The 19550-nt window shown below is 38.9% G+C and overlaps 1 protein-coding gene across 2 annotated transcripts in view; it reads right to left on the bottom strand.

Annotated features, from left to right (window-relative positions):
* MND1 (meiotic nuclear divisions 1) overlaps positions 1-19550 on the bottom strand; it is a 67571-nt gene that overhangs the window by 8680 nt on the left and 39341 nt on the right. For both annotated transcript variants that reach the window (XM_066360922.1, XM_066360921.1), the window contains 2 exons: positions 4851-4925; positions 1569-1683 (listed from right to left, as the gene is read on the bottom strand). In XM_066360922.1, coding sequence (XP_066217019.1) covers positions 1569-1683; positions 4851-4925 — 190 coding nt within the window. The remainder of the gene's footprint in view (positions 1-1568; positions 1684-4850; positions 4926-19550) is intronic.

The following is a 19550-nucleotide window of genomic DNA, read 5'->3' as shown; positions in this document are numbered from 1 at the left end:
CAGAGTTACAGCAAGTTAAAGCATATAATAATAATTACTTACCAAGTACTTTATGTTGGATTTTTGCTAAGTTTGGCAGAATAAATCTTTATAAAACAACTTAATATAGTTAAATCTATCTTTTTTTTTTTTTTTCATTTTTCCAAAGCTGGAAACGGGGAGGCAGTCAGACTCCCGCATGCGCCCGATCGGGATCCACCCAGCATGCCCACCAGGGGGCGATGTTCTGCCCCTCTGGGGCACCGTTCTGTTGCATCCAGAGCCATTCTAGTGCCTGAGGCAAAAGCCATAGAGCCATCCCCAGCGCCCAGGCCATCTTTGCTCCAATGGAGCCTCGGCTGTGGGAGGGGAAGAGAGAGACAGAGAGAAAGGAGAGGGGGAGGGGTGGAGAAGCAGATGGGCGCCTCTCCTGTGTGCCCTGGCCGGGAATCGAACCCGGGACTCCTGCACGCCAGTCCGACGCTCTACCGCTGAGCCAACCGGCCAGGGCCTAAATCTATCTTTTTATTTATACTTTGGTTGCTCTGCTACCGCCCACCATGAAAGCTGGAACACCCACGAGTGGGCAGTAGGGACAAGGTTGACTACCACTGGTCTAGGCTATATACATGTATGGGAGTGTGCCTCCTGGCACTGTGCAGAGTGGGAACCCATCTTTAAAGTTAATTTGTGTTTTTTAGATATTTCATTTATTCATTTTAGAAAATCAAGAGAGAGAGAGTGTAAAGAGGGAAAGGAGCAGGAAGCATCAACTCCTGTATGTGCCTGGATCAGATGAACCCAGGGTTTCAAGCCAGTGACCTCAGTGTTCCAGGTCAATGCTTTATCCATTGCGCCACCACAGGCCAGGCTAAAATTAAGTTTGACTTTAGATTACACTAACTGATTTGCTCAGAGTCTTTTAAATTGTAAAAAATACCATCAAGGATAACTTAAATCAAACTATTTCCAGGTTAATTTTAAAGTGCCAAATATTTTCAGTTTCTCCCGAAGCCTTCAATCACATCGTATAATGTTAGTTTTTCTAACAGTTTCACAGTAAAGTTCCTTAAATAAAAAGACAGGCTAAGACAGAAAAATGTGAAGAAAGTTGTATTTTCCTTAGCATCTAAATGCAATGTCTTTACAATACACCTTTTCATTTCTTTAAATATTCATATTTCTATAAAAAGCAAGTCAATACACAGACCGATTTTCTACAACTTGAAAACACTTATATTTTGGTATCATTTTTCCTAGAAGATAATGGTGGATTTCTTTCTAGAGTTACGGTACTTGGGGCCAACTTAGCTTCTTCTCTGAATCTTTAGTTTCCTAAGCTTATATTTTACATTTTTATCCCTTTACCCTACCTAACTTCCTTACTTTTGAAATGCTTTTAATTTTAGTTATCACTATTCAATGCTTTAACATTGTCTACTTAAAGAAAATTTTAATGCAACATTAATACTATTAATGACTTTCTTTTCTCATATACGTGAATAATGGTTCCTAGGCAACCAGAAGTGCAAAGTCTCTTTCATTAGCAAAGTTAAAATCCTCAATATGGATATGTGACACAAACTTACGTATTTCTTCCACAACTTGCGGGTCACATTCTCTGTATTTTTCTACTTCTGCCTGTAACTGTTTCCTTTGTTCTTGAAGTGAAGAAAGCTCTTTTGCTAGCCTGGTTCGCTCTTCCTAAATTTAAAATAGTTTTATGTAGAATTAAAGCAAACAAAATGCCATATATTATAAGGTTATACATTTTATAGAAATTTTCATTTAATTTCCTATAATTGATGTGCATTAGGCTTCAACATTATAAATAAACCTAAAAATATTTACAGCATAAGAACAAACTCAATTATCATTATCATTTTCCCCTGACATCTCAAGCATCCTTTATGTAGATTGACTAGGGCAGTGGTTTTCAACCTGTGGGTCATGACCCCGGTGGGGGTCAAATGACCAAACACAGGGGTCGCCTAAAGCCATCAGAAAATACATATTTTGGGGGTCGAACGACCAAAACACAGGGGTCACCTAAAGCCATCGGAAAATACATATTTTATTTAAAAATGTATTGTATAATAAATATGTATTTTCTGATGGCTTTAGGCGACCCCTGTGTTTGGTCGTTCGACCCCCACCGGGGTCACGACCCACAGGTTGAGAACTGCTGGACTAGGGGAATGAGAACAGGTAAAACAAAATGCTCATGAATAGATAAGAGGTCACCGATTATGCATGAACTCAAAGACAATGCCATCTTTTGTTAGGTAAAAAAAGTTATACCACTGCTTAGTTTCACAAGATTCTCTCTCTCTCTCTCTCTCTCTCTCTCTATATATATATATATATATATATATATATATATAAATAATATTTAGGGTAGCATCAATTGTTATATAACTTTCCTTAAAAGTGTTCTAGACAACTTTTTAAACTTTAAGGATGATTAACCTTTAAATATATTTAAAGATAGAAGAAGTAATGGAATTGTAGTTTGTGGTCTCCTTTAAAGCTAAACCAAAATGAACCCTGGCCAGTTTGCTCAATGTAGAACACTGTCCTGGAGCACTGAGGTCGCAGGTTCAATCCTTGGTCAGGGTACATATGAGAAGTAACCAATGAGTGTAAAACTAACTAAAACAACTTTTTTCTCCCCCTTCCTCTCTCTCTTTCAAATCAATGGAAAAAAATTATAATAAAGCTAACAAGAATAAAGCTTATAAACACAATGTACCTAATAAATGCCAATTAAAATTTCTAGCCATCCTTCTCACTAACAGGTAGAAGTCATGGTGCTTATCAGTATTCAGTTCATATGTGTGAAATCTGAAAAGTAAGTCCAAACAAAAATCAAATACTGGCAAAGATTATGGTACAGAATTATAGGATAAGTCTGAGCCAAAACCAACTAGTTCATGCTGCTTTAAGGTTCCTTGCTAGTTTGTACAGTATTTATGTACTTGTATTTTTCTGCCTTTGCCTTCCTGTTCTCTTTGGTTCCCAAGTGAAGAAAGGCCTTTGCCAGCATTTGTACAAGACAAGCATGTAGAAAGCAGCCTGCTCTGAAGCAGCACAGCCCAACAGGACTCTGCAGTGATAGGCATGTTCTTGATCTGTGTTTGTCAATACGGAAAATATTGGCCACATGCGGCTACCGAGTACATGAAATGTGGCTATTGGTAACATGAGGCTGAATTAACAGTATTTAATTTTAAGTATAAACAGTTACACATGATTAGCATATACCATATTAGAACAGCTTAGGAGAGATTTAAAAATAACTACACTATAGGATGGTCATTATTTGCCACCCATACCCAAATTATACATGCTCCACAATGAAAAATGAGAGGAGAAAAAGTTAGTACAGACAGAAGAAGCAGAGAAGTAAACATCTGTGTGAATGTAATGATGGCTTTCAGACCCTGAACTGGGAGCCACCTCAGTCTGCTACTAGCATTGAGATTTGTGCCGAATTAGTTAACCTCATTGTGCTTTCACTAAAATAGAGATAGTAATAGTAACTACCTCCTTGAACTACAGGTAGAGTTCAATAAAGATATAAAAGACACTGGGAACAGTACCTGCCTGTCTCATGTTAAGCAGAATATTTATGTTAGCTATTTCTTCCTCCTCCCCATCGTCCGCATCATCACCATAAATGATATCTAATAGACGGGGCTACATATTTCTGAAAAATTCTGACTAGTGAGTTCAGGATGAACAAAAGAGTGCATCTTTCTCAGGAGCCTTTCTGACCACTATATTCTTCTGATAGCTGCAGGTACCAACTAGGCTTGCTTCTGTTGTTTTCCTAGTTGCAATGGTTCCAGTAGACTGGGTAATACTCAACAGACTGGCCGATAACTTGTGTGCATGGGTCATTATTAGCTGTAGGTGTTTCTATAACGTACAGTTATTGCCAATGTTAAAGAAAAAAAGAATCAAATAAAGCAGTGGTAATTGCTACTGTCAACTGAAGAATAAACAACAGGTTCAGGTGATAACCAGAACTTACCTTCCCTTGAAGGTCCTTTAGAAATTACCATTCTCTAATTCCTGTGACTATTCACATGAAACGAGGTATGTGAAATAACTTTGAGAAGCATAAAGCCACTGTAAACCTAAAATGCATTCTTTTCTACAATGTGACAAGTTTGAGTCTCTTTCACAATTAAGTGGGACAAATAGAAGCCTAGATGGAATGCTTAAGTGGTTCGTGTTGATCTTCAATATTTTCTCAAGTCAAAAATCTGTACCTGATAATGATGAACTTAGAGGGTGATTTTTAAAAACCTCTAACACAATACTTTAGCGAACACTGCACTTTAAAAAATAAAATAGTAAGTCAATACGCATTTAAATAATTTAAAAATATTACAAGGCCACAAGGATATTATATTGATAGTTTTCAATTTGTTCTATGCCAAGACTTAAAAAATAAGACTCTTAAAAACATATATAAACATTTATATAGGGCTTACCTTATGCCAGGTTCTCTTCAAAGTGCTTTGCCAATATTAATTTAACCAACACAATTACCCAATGAGGTAGTTTTATTATTCCCTTTTTACAACTGAGAAAACCAAGAACAGAAAGTTTTAGGAGACTCTCAAACCCAGGCAGTCTGGCTCCAGAGTTTATGCTTCTATGCTATGCTGCCATATACAACACAATAAAATAATAATAACCCTAGATTCACAATTAGTGAATCCTGCCAGGTCAAATGTTCCTGCCCTTTGCTGTGACTCACGCCTCTTCTGGTAGAAATGGCACACTCCTGGCAGGAAGCTCTATGTCCTTATTCTTCTATTCAGAAATCAACATTAAAGAATCTGCAGATAAAAACTTACCGTTTCATGCCGGCCAATTTTAGCTTTCTCAATGCTTTTCTGCAGGTTTGCATGCTTTTGGTTTCCCTCAGATAACTATAGAAGTAAAACAAATAAAATGACTTGCTAAGATAACTTGTTAAACGAAGTTTATGAGTCAAAAAGACAAAATGAGATCCGTCTTCTGCCCAAATCAATGTAATAAAAAGGTCAAAGACTGCATTGGGAACTACTCTAATTTGAAGAAAATGAAGTAAGATGAAGCATTAGGACTGAAAAAAATGTTTAAAAATATTTCTTGCTATCTTATTCAGAAAATGAATAATAAGCTATTGGTCTTTTCTAATCTTCCAATCTTCATTTATCAGGTTCCCCACCCCTATCCCAAATAACTTGAGGTATATTATTTAAAACTGAATTTGAAAATTCAAAATCTGTTCTATATCAATTCTCTTTTCATTTCACTTCTGACTAGTCTTTTCAAATACCCTAAACTGTTTCTTATACACTTGTAGTACTGTGACGTTTTTCACTAACAAAGTCAAAAATAAATGCACCGCTTATTATTCTTAAATAACTTTATGAGGAATTGATACTTTATATTCTAAGTTCTCAGGGAACAAAAACATCTAGCTGCCTGTGGTCAATTTTATGTTTTATGTACCTTAAAAGTGATTAGTTTAAGCATTGTACTAAGCTTAGAAAGTAGTAAATTATGTATGAAAATGGATTAAATACTACCAGCATAAAGAGACCATAGATGTAGAATATTCATTAGCACGTGCCTGGGCCCAAAGAGGACTAGTTAATTTCAGAACATTGCTTACCCTTCTAAATTTTTAAAATCTCATTTAGGCCCATGACTAAATAAATAATCACAGGAAATTCCCAATACTGAATTTTCCACCACATCTTTTGCTAAAAACTAGTCAGAAATTACAGACTCATTTGATTAAGGGCCATCTTAAAATATGTTCCAATCCACCTGACCAGGTGGTTGCACAGTGGATAGAGTATTGACCTGGGATGCTGAGGACCCAGGTTCAAAACCTCATAGTGCTACAACTATGAGTTGATGCTTCTCATCTCTCTCCCTTCCTGTCTCTCTCTCTCTCTTGTTTAAAAAAATAATTTATATATATTATGTATATGCGTATGTGTGTGTTCCAATCTTCCCTCATTCTTGAGTTACAAACATTTAGAAAATAATTAATGATTAAATGAATGATTTCTTTTGGGAGATTATAAGAAACTGACCTTTCATAATATTACCTAATTATATGTAAAGAGTATATACTATTTAGATACTCTTTTTTTATTTAAAAATCACAAACAGTATGTCCAAAATAGTTGGTAGCTTTCCCCTAGCTGTAGGAAATCTTCCACTTCTCAATATGCATAAAGGGACTTGCGCGGGCTTTCTCTAGCAGCTCCTCCATCACTGACTCTAATCCACAGCATAAACAAGACCCATCCGTGATGCCAAGAAGACAGCACCACCGAACCAGTTATACCTCTTCCTGAGAGTAAATATCTTCAGAAGTTAAAACACAAAATCTGCTGTAGATTTAAGAGCCAAAATAAGCTGTCTAAAGCCCTACATTTAGCAGGGAGATCTAGTTCTTTAAAATAAAAGACTTCTCATTTATAACATAACACCATGCAAAAAATGTAATATTCTGCCCTGAAGGATTCACTTGAAATAATAAATGCATGCAACATTTAAGTTCAGGAATGGAGAATTTTCCAATGAAAAAATACATATACACATATTTATTACCATAACCTTTTTCCATTAAAAATGTTTTTAAAATAACCAGATAGGTAGGTGTTATAAACAGTTACAAATAAGTTAATAATCATATAAAAATAAGTTAATAATTAATGTATATATTAATTAATGGACATATACTAATTATAATAAAGTATTTCCCAGGTATTGTATGCCTGCTTGTAATTATATATAACTTAAAAGCATTTGAAGGACAGGTAATTCAGGAATTCCTTAACTCTAAAAATAACCTTCTGTATTTGAAATGTGATTTCATGATTTGTCAGTGTTAGTATCTTGATAATGAAGGGAGACACAATCTAAATGATGGAAAGAAATTAGAAGTTTCTGCTAATTGTCCTAAGTACTGAAACAATTTGGTTTAGCTCAATAGTGAAGGATTCTTAGCTCTGTTTAGTTCTTAAACCTTCAACTACTGGAAACAATGAAAGCAACACATGAGGTGAGGTGGTCTTTGTTATCAGTGTTTCAACTACACATCTCTTAGAAGCAATATTGCTATAGTTCCTAATGCGTATCTTGGAACTAAACCAAAACCAGGCCTCAAGTGATAAGAGCTGTACAGATAGTATCTTAATCAGTAGTTCTCATATGCCAGACTCACCCAAAGGGCTTGTTAAAACATAGGCTGCTGGGCTCCACCTCCGTGTTTCAGAATAGTAGGTCTGGGGCGGAGCCTAATAATTTGCATTTCCAACACGCCCAGGTGAGGGCGATTCTGATGCTGCTGGTTGGAGAAACCACACGTGAGAACTACTGATCTAAACAAAACCTATTCTTGGGGTAACAAACTCAACAATAATGCACCAGATGTTAATATATGGGAGAGTATTATCTAGTTCATTAGCAAAAATGAGTCACTGCTCAATATTGTAGCCTGGATGTAAACAAAGTATCAGTATTTCTGTCACTAGAAGAAATGGAAAAGTCCACATTTACAAAAATAGATAAAAGAGTGGGACTGTATTCAAAGAAGGTATTCAGCACAGGATTCTTTTAAAAAGCAAATTCTCCTGACACATTTCTAGAACATAAAGCAAGACCCAACCATATCCTGTAACAAATCCATTTCCAGGTTTCACTGAAGCAAATGATAATTTTTAAAAATCCAGTAACTCAGAACAAAACAACAGCAACAGCAGCAACAAAAACTACCTATAATTAGTAAGAACAGGATTTCATCTTTAGATTTGAGGACCTAACACAATGCTTCTCTTGATTCCAGGCCACCTATACAGACACTCGGGTTGAGAAACATAATGCCAATGTTTTCTAAAGGGGTAATTCACTGCCTGGAGGAACTGCCTATTCATAAGAGGAACAGAAAGATTGATTCAAGCTGGCGGCTTTGGAATTCTGATTTGCTTCTTCTTAGGAAACAAAAAAAATTCCCAAAGCATTAGGGAAGAAAGAAAGAAGTTTTCATAGGTGGGAAAGAATGTCAAGGGAGAGAGAATGGGGAAAAAGAGGTAATAACAAGAGAGTTCAGATCAGCCTATGGTTTTATTAAAATTTATGTACAATATGTCATGAAAAAATAGGTTTATATCTTTAGTTTTTCCTTTTAAGAAAAGTATCATTTAGTTTAAAATATTATATTGATATATTTTAAAAATCTTAAGAGTAGCTAAAACTTTAAAATTACCTTTTAAGGTAATATTTCATTTATGAATCAATCATAACAAAACAATAAACACAATGAAGATATATTTATATGTAAAGACAGAAGCCATGTAACTGTCTTAATAGAGAAATGTTAAATCAATATTTCATGGTATGATGTGTCACAATTATGTAGCCAAAGGAAATGTTTTGATAGAATTTTTAACCCTTTGAGTACTGAGTTTTTTTCATGCTCACTGAAGCCCAGGAGTGAGTTTTTTTTTCAAAAATGTTATTTTCTGAATTCCTTTGAATAGTGAGTTTTTTTTCATGCTCACTGACCCCCAGGAGTGAGGTTTTTCTTTCTTCAAAATGAATGGTCTGGATGGTCAGGAGGCACAAAGACACATAAACGTTTGCATTTACTACTCAAGGGTTCAAGACACTAAAATACTCAGAGAACAGAGTTTATACTTCCGATACATTTGAATGCCTATATAGGACCAAAAGAAAAAAAACCACAAGAAAATGCACAAAAATTTTAAAATGGTTATCTCTATTGTGGAACACACTTTAAAATTCTCTATATAATGAACATATATGAATCTATTACTTAAAAAATTACTTTCCCATGATAAGCAACATATGAATGTATGCTTAAGAATTAAAATAAGCACATTCTTGTTTTAAAAGACTCAAACAATGCAGAAGTATTTAAGCAAAGTCCTCTTCTGTTCTCCTCCTGTCACCACCCCCATGCCCCCTCCCAGAGGGGACCCCTGTAAAGTCCAGTGGGCATCCTTGTCCTGTTGCTTTGTTTTATATTCAGATAGAGATCACTACAGAGAACATTTCTTTTTTTTTTAAATTATTTATCTATTTATTCATTTTAGAGAGGGGGGAGATAGAGAGAGAGAGAGAGAGAGAGAGAGAGAGAGAAGGGGGAGGAGCAGGAAGCATCAACTCCCATATGTGCCTTGACCAGGCAAGCCAGGGTTTTGAACTGGCAACCTCAGTGTTTCCAGGTTGACGCTTTATCCACTGCGCCACCACAGGTCAGGCTATAGAGAACATTTCAAGATAATATTGGATTATCCTTTACATAATGTTCTGCAACTTATTATTTTCAGAGAACTTTCCATGTCAACATGTCTACTTCATTTTTAAAAATACATTTTACTTTTTTAAATGTGATTTAAAGGTGAAAGGGAAAATATTCCTCATTTGAGACATTTATTGTAATCAGGAAAAAAAATATGGTGGTTTATTTTTAAATTTTTGTTGTTGTAGAATTTATTGGAGTGACCTTGGTTGATAGGGTTAGGTAGGTTTCGGGTATATAACTGTAATATATCATCTGTGTTGTGCTGTGTGTTTACCACCCCAAGTCGGATCTCCCTCCCTCACCATTTATTCAGAGTTTGGCAGGGATAAAGACATGGTGGTTTAAAAGCCTAGTCTCTGGGCTTGGGTTCCCTCTCTTTAGAAGGGCAGTGCTACAGGGGTCCCTGGAAATGTGCTTGGCATGCGATTTCTAAAGTAATTCCTCTTTGATTCACCCCCAAATAAAATTAAGTAAAATAAAATGAAGTACATTTTAGTTGTTAGAGCAGCTTGGGGTTCACGGCAAAACTGGGTGGGAGGCACAGAGCATTCCCATATAACCCATCCCTTCATACACAAGGTTCCCCTGCTGTCAAAGCCCCCAAAGGCTGGTACACTTGTTAGTTTATCAGCTTCAGCTTACACACACACACACACACACACACCATTATCGCCCCAAGTCCATAGTTTATATCTGGGTTCACTCTTGGTGTTGTACCTTCTAGAGGTTGTGACAAATGTATACTGACGTGTCCTCATTATGGTATCCTCGAGTGTCTTCTCTGTCCCAAGCATCCTCTGTGCCCTCTGCCTATTCATGCCTGCCTCCCCCAACCTCTAGCAAGCACTGGTTTTTCCACTCTGTAGCTCTGCCCTTCTAGAATGTCATATAGTTGGAATCATACATCTTGTAACTTTTTCAGACTAGCTCCTTTCATTTAGTAATAATATGTATTATTCACAGCCTGATGCTCATTTCTTTTTATCAATGAATATTCTAATGTATAAATGTAACATAACTTATTTGTGGATTTACCTACTGAAGGACATTGGTGGCTTCCAAATTTTGGCAATTATAAATAAAGCTACTGTAAACATTTGTGGGTACATAAGTCTGAGATTTACACTGGGTAAATCTCAAGGAGCACAACTGCTAGATCATGTAGGAGTAGGTTTAGTTTTGCAAGAAGCTGTCGAACCGTCTTCCACCAGCATGGAATGAGAAGACCTGTTGCTCCACATCCTCACCAGCATTTGGTGTTGTGTTCATTCTTTTTCTTTTTTTTTCAGTGTCTACATACTATTACTTTATTATTCCACTCTTTATCGATAGCCATTTGTTAATGTCCAGGTTTTTATTATTGCAAGGCTCCAACACTCCCATCATTGGACATGTCTCTGGGCACATGTCTTTCTGTAAGGTAGATTATAAGCAAAATTGCTGGATCAAAGGATACAAAAATTTAATTTTAAATGCTTTTTATTGTGGAAAAATATATATCAAAATTTACCATTTTAATAATATTTAGGTGTATAATTCAGTGGTGTTAAGTACATTCACAATGTTGTACACCCATCATTATTAGCCATTTCCAAAACTTTTTCACCATCCCCAAAAGAAACTTCATACCCATTACCAAATAGCTCCCCATTCCTCTTCTCCATGTAGCGCTTGGTAACCTCTATTCTACTTCCTGCCTCTATGAATGCCTATTCTATGTGTCTTATATTAGTGGAGTTATACATCTGCCCTTTTGAGTCTGGCTTATTTCACTTAGCATGTTTTCAAGGTTCATCCACTTTGTAGCATGTATTGTACCACAATTTCATTTATTTTTATGGCTGAATAATAAGTATTACATTGTTGGAATATAACATTTAAAAAAATCCATTTATCTGTTGATGGACGTTTGAGTGGTTCCTACCTTTTAGCTACTGTTAATAATGCTGATGTGAACATGGGTGTAAAAGTGTCTGAATCCCTTCCCTGACTTCAATCTTTTGGATAAATACCTCAACACAGAATTGCTGGATCATATGGTAATTCTGCCTAATAATTTGAAGAATTGTGTTACTTGTTTTTCCACACTGGCTCCATCATTTTATATTCCCAGCAGCAATGTAAAAAGGTTTGATTTCTCCAATACTTGTTATTTATAATTTTGTCTTTCTTATTTTTTAATAACAGCCATCCTAATGGGTATAAAGTGAATGTTTAACTTTTAGTCATTTTCCCTTCACCAGTAGTATATAACAGGCTGACTGCCTGCAGGTAGATATGGGTAATAGTTTAATAGAATGATAATCAGATGGCTGAAAAATGATATTCTATTATTGTTTTAATTTTTTTTTTTTGTATTTTTCTGAAGCTGGAAACGGGGAGAAACAGTCAGACAGACTCCCGCATGCGCCCGACCAGGATCCACCCGGCACGCCCACCAGGGGCGACGCTCCACCCACCAGGGGGCAATGCTCTGCCCCTCCAGGGCCTCGCTCTGCCGTGACCAGAGCCACTCTAGCGCCTGGGGCAGAGGCCAAGGAGCCATCCCCAGCGCCCGGGCCATCTTTGCTCCAATGGAGCCTTGGCTGCGGGAGGGGAAGAGAGAGACAGAGAGGAAGAAGGGGGTGGGGGGTGGAGAAGCAAATGGGCGCTTCTCCTATGTGCCCTGGCCGGGAATCGAACCCGTGTTCCCCGCACGCCAGGCCCACGCTCTACCGCTGAGCCAACCGGCCAGGTATTGTTTTAATTTGTATGTTATTAAGATACAGCATCTTCCCAGATATCCATTGATCATATGCATTTATTAATGATTTGTTTAGTAATATCCTTTGACCATTATTTTATTGCACTGTCTACCCTTTTATATTTTTAGGAACTGTTTATATGTAGCAGATGGTAATTATTGGTTATAAATGTTTAACTTTTAATGTTATCTTTCAATGTAAAAATTTTAATGTCTTATGCAAATGCACCTTTTGGTTTCCAGATTCCACGTCTTGTTCAGTAAAGCCTCTCAGGCACCCTGACCAGTTGGCTCAGTGGTAGAGCATCAGCCCGTCATGTGGATGTCCCAGGTTCTATTTCTGGTCAGGGCACACAGGAGAAACGCCCATCTGCTTCTCCACCCCTCCCCCTCTTGCTTCCCTCTCTCTCATTTTCTCCCCTCCTACAGCCATGGCTTGATTGGAGCAAGTTGGCCCCAGGAGCTGAGGATGGCTCCATGGCCTCCACTACAGGCACTGAGAGCTTGGGTGCTGAGCAACGGAGCAATGCCCCACATGGGCAGAGCATCGGTCCCTAGTTGGCTTGCTAGGTGGATCCTGGTTGGGATACATGTGGGAGTCTGTCTCTGCTTCCCCTCCTTTCACTGAATTTAAAAACAAACAAAAAAATGAAAAAAAAAAAGCCTCTCAAACTAATAATATTATACAAATAGTTTCCTTCTATCAATTGTATTCCCTTGATCTTTTGCTTCTTAAAAGGCCGGTTATTTTGGAAATGGTGTGAGTTAAGGCTCTAACTTCATTTATTGCAATGGATATCCAATTATCCCTATAACTCATTGAACAGTCTGTCTTTTTTCCATTGAATTGATAAAGATGTATGGCATCTTTATCACAAAGTAAATAAGTATGTACACATTAGCCTGCTTATGGCTTCCCTGTAATGTTCCACTTATATTTGCATATTCTTACACAAATAGTAAGTTTAATTACTGTAACAGTATATTTGTTTTGATATCTGATAGGGAAAAAAATCCCACCTCACTGTTCTTCCTTTTTTTTTTCATATTTTTCTGAAGTGAGAAGTTGGGAGGCAGAGAAACAGATTCCCACATGTACCCAACTGGGATCCACCTGGCATGTCCACCAGGGGGCGATGCTCTGCCCATCCGGGGTACCGCTCTGTTGCAACCAGAGCCATTCTGGCACTTGAGGCACAGGTCATGGAGCCATCCTCAGCGCCCGGGGAAACTTTGCTCCAATAGAGTCTTGGCTGTGGGAGGGGAACAGAGAGACAGAGAGGAAGGAGAGGGGGAGGGGTGGAGAAGCAGATAGGTGCTTCTCTTGTGTGCCCTGGCTGGGAATCAAACCCGGGACTTCCACATGCTGGGCCGATGCTCTACCACTGAACCAACCGGCCAGGGCTGATCTTCCTTTTTAATACTCCTTCTGGCAGTCCCTTCATCACATGAACTTGAGAATTATCCATAAAAATCTAGTGGGACTTTAGTTACCATTACATTAGTTGTCATAGACATAAACTGACATTTTTATAATTGAGTTCTCTCATTCATTAATATGTTGCCCCATTTAGAGTTCTCTCATGTCTTTCAGTAGATAGAGTCTGGTGGTTTTCCTCATGTATGTCTTGGCCATTTCTTATTAGGATTTAATACTGTGTTTGGTGCTGAGGGATGGTGATGATCCCAGGCCTAAGTCTATCACTGTCTATAGCGCTCTTTGCTACAGGGGTTGATTTCAAGTGTTACTTAATCAGAATAAAGTAAAATAATTTGTTCATGGTTGTAGAAAACAACCCTCTGCTGCTCTCTGGAGATTCTAAACTATATTGCTATAAGAAGCAAATAGGCCAAATTACTGCTGGCAGCCATCTTAAAACCAGAAGAAAGCCAACTTGAGGACATAAGCATCACAGAAAATGCAAAACAAAGATACAAATGCAGAGAAAAATGCAGAATGTTGATTAAATGATGTCTGGGGTATACTCTACTTTTGAAACTTTTTAATTTAAATGAACCATTAAATCAATTTCACCTTTATTATTTATATCGAGTAAATTTGGGTTTTCTATCATTACTACAATAAACATTTTAACTGTTACTACAGATAAAGCTTTAACAACAGTCTGTTTCATAGAGTGCTGGCCAACCATGAAAGCTGTGAAACATTTTGAAAGATATCAAATTTAAAATAGCCTTATTCTTGCCTGACCAGGTGGTGGTGCAGTGGATACAGCATCGGACTGGGATGCAGAGGACCCAGGTTCGAAACCCAGAGGTTGCCAGCTTGAGCGCGGGCTCATCTGGTTTGAGCACAGCTCATCAGCTTGAAGCCAAGGTTGCTGGCTTGAGCAAGGGGTCACTTGCTCTGCTATAGCCCCCCCCTCCCCATCAAAGCACATATGAGAAAGAAATCAATGAACAACTAAGGTGATGCAACGAAGAATTGATGCTTCTCATCTCTCTCTCTTCCTGTCTGTCCCTCTCTCTGTCTCTGTCACACACACACACACATACACACAAGCTTTATTCTTCCATATTGAGTTATAGAATGAAGTCTCCAAGAAAGAGTGGGTGGAATAAAGTAATATATGCCAGTAAGGCTTTTTATTCAATAAGCACCTATGAAGTTCCCACTGTATACAGTTATAATACTATTGGCTCAAATATTTTCATTAACTTAATATAGTAACAAATAACTCAAGGCCTGTAATTAGCGCTGAATGTTTGTTGAATATTTTGAATTAAATTATTTTCCCTTATGCTATAAGACAGTGCTCATTAAAAGATAACAGTCTGGGAAGCTAGTAAAAATATAACACATTAATAGTCCTTTTAGCCAGAGATCAAATTTCCAGCAATCCAATCCCAGGGAACACATTGGCCCTATAAATGAGAAAAATACATCAGGAATCCTAAATAACAGACAAAGAAAAAGTGTGGGAATTCCATTAAGAAAGTAACAGAGCCTGCTGCATGCGACAGAATGCAGTGGTGGCGCAGTGAATAGTGTTGGCCTGGGATGCTGAGTTCTCAGGTTTGAAACTCTGAGGTCGCTGGCTTGAGGACGGGCTCACCAGCATAAACGCAGGGTTGCCAGCTTGAGCATGGGATCATAGACATGACCCCATGGTTGCTGGCTTGAGTCTAAGGCCGCTGGCTTGAGCAAAGGGTCACTGGTTTGGCTGGAGGGCCCCCTGCCCCAGGTCAAGGCACATATGAGAAAGTAATCAATGAACAACTAAAGTGCCTCAACTACGAGTTGATGCTTCTCATCTCTCTCTTTTCCTGTCTGTCTGCCTCTCTCTCTATAAAAAGAAAGCAACAAAAAGGGAAAGTAAAGGCAGTCAATAATTAAGTGAATGCTTGAAAACCCACAGAACTCAGATAAATATAATACCTGCTGAAGATAAGGTCCTGATAATCAAAAACTACAATGTGTAGAGATGAACTGGTGGAGTCAGAGCAGAGCACAACAATCATGAGATAAGCCTTCATTCAAGAAGATTAAAGTAACATAATAAGAAATGGAAAATTAAAGAAATTATAAGGAGAAAGCAAGATTTGAAATTGAACTATTTAAAGCTGAATATCTGAAAATGAACTATTTTTAATTTCTGGGAAGTGACAAAATATCAAAAGTAGGTAAGAGGCCCTGGCCGGTTGGCTCAGCGGTAGAGCGTGGGCCTGGCATGCAGGGGACACGGGTTCGATTCCCGGCACACAGGAGAAGCGCCCATTTGCTTCTCCACCCCCACCCCCTCCTTCCTCTCTGTCTCTCTCTTCCCCTCCCGCAGCCAAGGCTCCATTGGAGCAAAGATGGCCCGGGCGCTGGGGATGGCTCCTCGGCCTCTGCCCCAGGCGCTAGAGTGGCTCTGGTCGCGGCAGAGCGAGGCCCCGGAGGGGCAGAGCATCGCCCCCTGGTGGGCAGAGCGTCGCCCCTGGTGGGCGTGCCGGGTGGATCCCGGTTGGGCGCATGTGGGAGTCTGTCTGACTGTCTCTCCCCGTTTCCAGCTTCAGAAAAAAAAAAAAAAAAGTAGGTAAGAGATATGGAAGATATAGAAAAAGGCCCAACAAAAGCTTTAGAGTGTCATAAGAATGAACTTAGAAGTTGTGCCTACTATGTAGTCAAAGTCTCACACAGGATCCAAGAAGAGGCCATTCAGATATTTTGAAGGCCAAAGACATGGAAAATCCAATTGATGCAGTGAAGAAAGTTAGGAACAAAGTTTTGGAGAATTACAGACTCTTCAGACATGAGATCTGAGTTCTAATATGACAAACTCAAAGATGAGGACTAAGTAGTAGAAGCTACTAATGGTCTACCAATATCCATTCTTTCTTAGTGACAGGAGCCCAGACACTAGTGAAAATCAATAGGAATTTTTATGTCTGTCAGGCTGTGGGCACAATATGCGCTAGGTAAGAAATCTTTGTTAAGAAACCCATCTCACAGAAGAAAACCCAATATCGACTTGGAAGGGCAATTCCAAAATTATCTGGAATGACACTGGTTTCTTTAATAAGTCATTTCTATAAATTAAGGGAAGATTTAAAATTAAGACTAAAGATGAGCAGATTTATATTAATATTTTTGTGTTGAGAAATAACCTATACATATTTTACACTGTAGGCATGAAGTAAAACCATAGATGCAACTTAACTCTCACCCCTAACCGCCATTTCAGCTCAGTGAGGGAAGGAATTCCTCTGTCTCTAGATAAAGAGTTAGGAGGACATGACTTTTTGCACTACTCTTTTTGATTTTTTTTAAAGATTTATTTATTTAAAAATTATTTTTATTTATTCATTTTAGAGGAGACAGAGAGAGAGAGAGAGAGAGAGAGAAGGAGGGGAGGAACAGGAAGCATCAACTCCCATATGTGCTTTGACTGGGCAAGCCCAGGGTTTTGAACTGGCGACCTCAGCGTTCCAGATTGACGATCCACTGTGCCACCACAGGTCAGGCTGGACTACTCCTAATCAAGATCTATAGTTGTTTTGGCCCTGGCTGGTTGGCTCAGTGGTAGAGCATCAGCTTGGCGTGCAGGAGTCCTGGGTTCAATTCCCGGCCAGGGCACAAAGGAGAGGCGCCTATCTGCTTCTCCCCCCTCTCCCTCTCCTTCCTCTCTGTCTCTCTCTTCTCCTCCCGCAGCCAAGGCTCCATTGGAGCAAAGTTGGCCCGGGCGCTGAGGATGGCTCCATGGCCTCTGCCTCAGGTGCTAGAATGGCTCTGGTTGCAAGAGCGACGCCCCAGATGGGCAGAGCATCACCTCCTGGTGTCTGACTGCCTCCCCGTTTCCAACTTCAAAAAAATACAAAAAAAAAAAAAAAGATCTACAGTTGTTTTAAGCTGTTAAGCAAAACCTTGATTCAGAAATTAAAATGTCTAGCCTGATAGTGGTGGCACAGTGGATAGATCATCAACCTGAGATGTGGAGGTCCCTGGTTTGAAACCCTGAGGTCACCAGCTAGAACTCAGGGTTATCAGCTTGAGTGCAGGCTTGCTAGCCTGAACAAAGGCTTACCAGCCTCAGCACGAGGTCACTGGCTTGAGCCCAAAGGTCACTGGCTTGAGCAAGGGGTCTCTGGCTCAACTGGAGCCCTTTGGTCAAGGCATGTATCAGAAACAATCAATGAACAACTAATGTGATGCAACTATAAGTTGATGCTTCTCATCTCTTTCTCTCCCACTTCCTCTAAAAAAAAAAAAAAAAAAAGATCAAAATCAAAAATCAACATACAAATCTCAATTTAAAAATAAGACATCTCCCCTTTTCAGCAACAGCTGGCTCTTTTGCTAGAGGACACATTGTCCTTTTCTCTCCCGGTCTAGCCTTGCTGTTCTTCCACCAGTTCACTGACTCCAGTTTCTCCTCCCTGGCCCCCACCCCTACCAAGGCTTGGAGAAGGAGTGAAAGAACAGGTAAAGGAGATAGGAAATATCCTACTTAGGTACTGCCGTTAATGTTCCCCAGTGCTCTTCGGGCTTAAGCTGAATACTTGTATGTCCGAGCTCCTTGGTTCTTAGTAGGTTTCTCTGTTGGGTCTCCCTAACTCTAATCCCCGTAAGGCAGAAGGCATAGTCTGTTCCTCTGGGGGCTAAACACCAGGCCACCTCTCACCATCCCACTTCCTTCTAGCCTGGTTTTTCAGAGGTTCATTCCACAAAGACTGTCAGTGTTAGGTTTCAATGTCCTCAGGGACAGGATTTAATAAAGCTCCAGGTGGGCTCCTATCCTGTCACTTTTGAGTGTGGCTCACATGCGGTCCACATACATACATACACACTCATATACCTACTAAACTCCAGATTGCCACCTAGTTTCTTATTTTTCTATATTATAATAATTGACATACTCCACCAATTGATATACATAGATGTTAAAATTATCTTTACATAAGGAATTGCTTATTTTCCTACTACCTTCCAAAAGCATTGGGAAATAATATGTTCACATTTTACTTCTAACATTTCCAATAACTTCTTAAGAGAATTAAGATTGTCCACTATCGAAACTTTTAAGGAAAATTTTGTTCAAATACTATTTAAAATGTTTTAAACCATTAAGTTATTCAAGTAATTTAGTTTTACTAGAAGCCAACAATCTAAAATACAACAAATTACTTACTAAAAAGCATCAGTTAAAGTGCTTAAGCTCAAATTTTTATTTAATTTAAATAGAATTCATTTAAAGTCAACGCTATAAATTTCTATTTAGGCCAGATCACAATAAACTGCACACTGAATTATAAAGCCAAAGAAAAAGTCATAAAGGGACAATAGTGTTGAGAAATAGTGTCTGGAGTACCTGCCAATAAAGGCATTTAAAAAAATCTTTTTAAGAGAATGTACAGAACAAGAGCAGAGCAGACTCTTTGGACAGCTTTGACGATCCTTTGACTTTGACAATATGAAGTCACTGTCAGACATGTCAGTTATGTCAAATGGCAATATGCCCAAGACTGAGATAATGGGGTGTAACGGTCACGCCCAAGTCCACAAGACTAGACACTCCGATAAGGACTCCAGCTGGAGACTGATATGAGTGGGACCCTGCCCACTGCAGACTGTAAGAATTCAGAGCTCTGACTACCCAACACTCGAGCCTTGCTGTACCACGAGTTGTGCTCGTAGCCCTGCTGGACTTCCACTACACCAGATGCTGCTGCCACCACAGATGCCTGTCTGGAGCCCGACGCCCACCTTTCCACCTGCAGACACCCGGGTGACCAGAAGTTCAGGGCAGATGCTTGCTCTGCTCCCTCCTATGGCATATGCTCCCCTCTCTGGGTGTAACCTGCAGTGACTCTATGTATGGCTCATTGGGGAGGCCTCTCCTAGTAAACTTGGAAAGACACAAATGTATGGGTGACTCCTTTCAGGGATGTTTCCTTGTTCAGAACAGGGAATAATGTTCTTTCTTCTTTTCCTATTTCTGCCTCATAAAGTGGAAAGATGCGAGAAAAGTTTAATTT

The sequence above is a fragment of the Saccopteryx leptura genome, chromosome 1 (genome assembly GCF_036850995.1).
Source record: "Saccopteryx leptura isolate mSacLep1 chromosome 1, mSacLep1_pri_phased_curated, whole genome shotgun sequence".
Lineage (NCBI taxonomy): Eukaryota > Metazoa > Chordata > Mammalia > Chiroptera > Emballonuridae > Saccopteryx > Saccopteryx leptura.
Note: the sequence above shows the minus strand (reverse complement) of the source record. Positions and strands in the feature narration are given on the sequence as shown.